The sequence below is a fragment of the Rutidosis leptorrhynchoides genome, chromosome 1 (assembly GCF_046630445.1).
Source record: "Rutidosis leptorrhynchoides isolate AG116_Rl617_1_P2 chromosome 1, CSIRO_AGI_Rlap_v1, whole genome shotgun sequence".
Taxonomy (NCBI): domain Eukaryota; kingdom Viridiplantae; phylum Streptophyta; class Magnoliopsida; order Asterales; family Asteraceae; genus Rutidosis; species Rutidosis leptorrhynchoides.
The window spans coordinates 423,941,276-423,946,533 of record NC_092333.1 but is presented as its reverse complement, the minus strand read 5'-3'; the positions used below and the strand labels follow the sequence as shown (position 1 = coordinate 423,946,533).

Genomic DNA, 5,258 nt, shown 5'->3' with positions numbered 1-5,258 from the left:
CGTCATTTGTACGTTAACTGAAAGGAAGTTGATTAAACTTTGGTCAACGTCCGTCTCGACCCCGTCTCGAATGTATCGACCTTTTTAGCACCCGACTATCTCGACCCCTCTCACGTCCTTTTGCAACCTTGATTACAAGTGTGTTTTAATCCTTTTGTTGGATTAATCGTTAATTTCGCCGCTTAAATATTCCATTCGGGTCGGTTCGGGTAGTGTTGGGCGGGTCGGATAATATATTTCCTTTACACCCAAATCATCATCTTCCACTTTAAAACCCTTCGATATCAAATTCATTTGCTTTCCTTATGTGCGTTTGATCATATCATCTCAAAACAACTACAGATTATACAAGATTTAATCAAGGTAACCATCTGCAACAATTAATCAAATTAAATTTGATTCACCGATTTACATAATTTCATATGTTTGTAATCACCAAATATCAACGATTAGGTGTTTGTAAATTAAAATTCAATTCTCCGATCGTAGACCTAAATCCTTACATCTCGTTTGCAGGTATTAAGATCGTTGATCTATTGATTGTACGGAAAGATATATTGCAGATAATCAATCATGTTTACGCGAGTATTTGGTAAACCTAAGCAAGAAGCTAATGCCGTTACAACTTTAGACAAATTAAATGAGGTAAAAATCTTCAAATTTTGTAAATATCAAGTACACACATATGTACGTATCTTATTCTGTTGATTTGTAAACTTAATCACATTATTTTACAAGATAAGAGATAAGATATACACTAGTTTGATTAGATTGTTGTATTTCATTACATGTTTTAGTGATATGATCATGAAATATAATGAATTCTTCTTTCAACATGTGCGCGTGTTAAGTTAGGGTGCTAATTGAAGGATCGATGTAGTGTAACTTTGAGTTGGAACATTGAGTTAACTAATTCATCAATGAACATTAGCAGTATCAAATCATTTAAGATTAATGAAGATTGCAAACACTGTTCAATCTTTTCATTTCCTTTAGCTAGTGGATATTGTTATACTTAGCTAATGTGGCATTTAAAGTTGTGGTTGCGATTCTATGGTCACAAGGAGTGGATTTCGGTATATAATCTTATACATGTGTTATATATTGTTATTTTGCAGACACTTGAAATGCTGGAAAAGAAAGAGAAGGTACTATTGAAGAAGGCTTCTGCAGAGGTAGAGAAGGCAAAAGAATATACTAGAGCAAAGAACAAAAGGGGTATAATCTGAAACTCATCTTAGTTGTTTTAATCGTTTGTTCTACATTTTTCTTGAATAGAGCAATATCATCCTAGTAATTTATATTATCAAAGCAATTCTCATTTGGATATGTATAAAAGTTATAGCATACTTTGAATGTGTTGTATATCTTAAGTTCTAAGTTACATCTTTTCATATATCTAAGGGCCGCTTTTAAAAAATTTCATTTAGGAATGTTCCACGCAATTATCTGTGTACGTACAAATTATTTCGCTTTAGAATAATGAGGTACTACATGCCCCTTGCGTTGAGAGGTAGTAAATTGTATTGTAGAATTGATCCACGTTAGATCACGTAGGATTATTAGAACTGTTATAATCATATTAAAAATACGCACATTACTTGCATATTTCCTTTTTATATATCACATTTATAGATAATATTTAACTAATATCCTTAATTAGAAACATTTATAAAGATCATCAATGATACAACTTAAGGAACGTGTTGTATGATCTGTCATATGGTAATTCCCCTTCACCTCTTCCCTTAATGTAAAGTGCGGATATATCTTTTTAAGTTTACTTGAAGGATTCATATTATCAGTTAGGGGAATATAACCATTTCATTTTTCTTTTTGTAACATTTCATTCTATATTTAAGTTGTATATCTGTTTTTTCTAACTATATTGTGAAACTTTTACAATTTTGGAAATTTTTATGTCTAGTTAAAATCAAGTTTTAAATTTAATCTTAGTTTGATGGAAATTGATTTAGAAAAAATAATTTCTTTGGTGTCTCAATGAAAGCAATGGTTTGATGAATCCACATGATAACAGATAAAATAATTTTCTAGGTCTTTCAATGAAAGCAATGGTAGTTTGTAAACACTCGTTTTTCAAAAAGCTTACCTTTGAAGTTTCCAGGTATTGTTGGAGTTATTGAACTTTTACTATTTTTTGTTTGACTTTTGGCTATTATTCAGCGGCAATACAATGTTTAAAGAGGAAGAAGCTTTATGAACAACAAGTTGAACAGCTTGGAAACTTCCAATTACGTATTCATGACCAGGTGATCTAAGTGATACTTTTAAGATAAATTTGGTTCTTGGTATTATAGATCGTGGTACAAAAATTGAAACTTGGGTACTGTTTGAATTTGAATCTCAGATGATTATGCTCGAAGGTGCAAAAGCCACCACAGAAACCGTTGATGCTTTGAGAACTGGTGCTGCAGCAATGAAGGCCATGCAGAAGGCAACGTAAGTTTGACCTGAATGAAGTTTGACCTGGATTAATTTTAGTTGGTTCTATTACCTTTTCTCCATTTGACCATATATAAATATTAAATATAACCCATGGCAAACCGTATATATTTAAATGGGTTGATACCTCTACTTGGTCATGTAAACTGGTGTGATTAATTGTAATTATAATGATCAGAAGATGATGCTCTTCGATTGCTACAAAACCCTGAATTGCTTTTCAGTCACATGCATTTTATTTCAAGAGCAATACAGATTAACATCCATTTACACAACTTATATGGTATTTTTTTTTTTTTTTGAATTAGATAATTTAATGTTATTTGATCTATTAACTTTTATGATGCAGAAACATTGATGATGTTGACAAGACTATGGATGAAATAAATGAACAAACTGAAAATATGAAACAAATTCAAGAAGCATTGGCAACACCTATGGGTGCAGCTGCTGATTTTGATGAGGTACTGTTCCCATCTTCCATTTTTTTTTCTTTTCCTGAATTATAAATGATATTCTAATTCTAATGTAATCTCTGTTAAAATATTTTCATAATAAATTCTGCTATTGAAGACGAGACATCTGGATATTAACGGAACATTTTTGAACACTGGACTACTAATCAATCATTTTTTTTTCTTTCGAAACAGGACGAACTGGAAGCTGAACTTGAAGAATTAGAAGGAGCTGAGTTGGAGGAACAACTACTCCAACCTGCCACAACTGCCCCTGCTGCACCGGTGCACGTGCCAGCTGTCAAGCAGCCAACACGTCCAGCTCATCGGCAAAACACTGCTGAGGAAGATGAACTCGCTGCATTGCAAGCAGAAATGGCACTTTAAGAAAAAGGTTAGTTTTATTGTGGCCTTCCCCTTTTCATATGTTAAGTTTAGTGGTTATCACAGATGGCAATTTTGACCCACTGACTTATCAATGGGTGAAAATTGGGTACTCGGGTGATCTTTAATCTTCAATGGTGGTCAAACCCTTAAAATAGAAAAAGAATTCACATAAAAGAAACTGCGTAAATGGGTCGAGTGTCCCCCAAGTATGGTTGAAGCATCCTTTTCATTTTATGAAAAAAGTTTTATCATCAAGGAATTAAAATAGTTATTCTAATCTAATTTGGTGCCTTGATTGTTTACAAAATTATTCCACAACTGTGGTTAGGTATACCTGACCTTATCGAAATATGTCTCTTTTTTTTATCTGCTATACTCCAACCCAGCCGATTAATCCATTGTGTCGCCTTTATAGTTTAATGATCAAGTTACAATATAAACTCCGTATTTGCAGGTTACAAGTGATGTACTCGTACAACATGAAATTCTGAAGAACAGAGCGTTTAAATATCTCTTGTATAGTTGTGATCATAGACTAAATAACAAGATGGAATGTAGTGGAACAAATTGAGTGTTGTATTATACATTAAAAGTTCATAAAGAACTATACACGTGTTTTAAGATGATTTATAATATTTTTGTGTAACTTCACTTGTTACTTGCTGTAAGCAGCAACTTAAACATGGTGCATACATGCATGCATATGCACAACCAAACTAGTAAACAGAAACAGACTCAGTGTGGCGCAGCTATGTATATATAACACCACGATTTTTTGCTAATTAGAATCTGCAAAAGATATAAATTTTATTTGGAGGCAAACAAATATGGGTCTAGTTTGACCTGATAAAGCTTGCCTTGGCTTGTTTATGTCTAAACATCTTCATGTGATACGTGAGTTACAGTTTGGATCTTGGACGACTTAAACTCATTTAACCGTTTCTTTATGGTATTGTGTGCATATTCTACACATAATAGTATCCGAACCAAGGTTGCAAAAGACGTATCGTTGCAAAAGACGTGATACGGAGTCGAGACGGTCGGGTCCTAAAAAGTTCGAGACGGGAGTCGAGACGGACGTTGACCAAAGTTGACTTTTAAAAATATATATATATATATATATATATATATATATATATATATATATATATATATATATATATATATATATATATATATATATATTTTTGAAAGGCAAGCTTGCATCAGTCCGGACCGAAGCCTAGTCATCACAAGGAATAATAAAGTCAACGAAGCATTGCTTCAATGGTATCGCGGTTACACTTGTGTACTCGCAGGGCTAGAGGTCTCGGGTTCGAGCCTCGTCACCCGCTCTAGGAATTGAAATATATTCCTTGAAGGTGGCCCAAAGGGAAGGTTTTACCGACCCGCTCCGGGACTAAGATCCGGCCCGCCTGCCCCTCGGGATGGTTAAAGGGTCGGATCCTCAGAGTATGGTTCGGGTTTCCTGCCCGAAAGCGCGTGTGTGTGTATATAAGTATATAAATGTAGATATGTGTACATATTTTAAAGCCAAAAACTTTAATTGACTAATTTGTACTCATAATCGCTATTACCGTTAATATGATACAGAAAATTCAAACTCAAATATGACAAATTTGACCGATTTTACCGACTTTCTGACTTTTCCGAATTTTGAGAGACTTTGACCTGACCCTAATTTTGACCGTTGACTGTCATATTAGACGGTTTTCTTCGACGGGACGGGCTAGTCACCAAACCGTCGCAACGGGCGTCGCAACGGCTCGAGACGGGGTGTTTTGCAACAGTGATCCGAACTACCACCCGCACTAAGTGGTACCCCAAGGTTCTTGGGTTTCGAGAGGTCTCGGTTCGAGCCTCGTCAGGCTGATTACCATTATTTTTCACAGGATACATGCCCGTATAGATTGATATCTGTGTGGGGGTCATTTGGAACATCCTTGAAGCGCG

The 5,258-nt window shown here is 34.6% G+C and overlaps 1 protein-coding gene across 2 annotated transcripts; it reads left to right on the top strand.

The window, feature by feature from the left end:
- The first annotated feature begins 212 nt into the window (after positions 1–212).
- LOC139872265 (vacuolar protein sorting-associated protein 32 homolog 2-like) lies at positions 213–3,955 on the top strand. 2 transcript variants are annotated; one of them, XM_071860111.1, is made up of 8 exons: positions 213–363; positions 517–645; positions 1,119–1,218; positions 2,185–2,270; positions 2,369–2,460; positions 2,813–2,927; positions 3,114–3,312; positions 3,751–3,955. In XM_071860111.1, exons 2-7 carry the CDS (start codon positions 574–576, stop codon positions 3,303–3,305), a joined length of 657 nt encoding a protein of 218 aa, XP_071716212.1. In that variant the 5' UTR covers positions 213–363; positions 517–573; the 3' UTR covers positions 3,306–3,312; positions 3,751–3,955. The 2 variants fall into 2 exon arrangements, with proteins under 2 accessions (XP_071716212.1, XP_071716206.1); XM_071860105.1 differs by having other exon boundaries at positions 3,760–3,952.
- Positions 3,956–5,258: the final 1,303 nt, after the last annotated feature.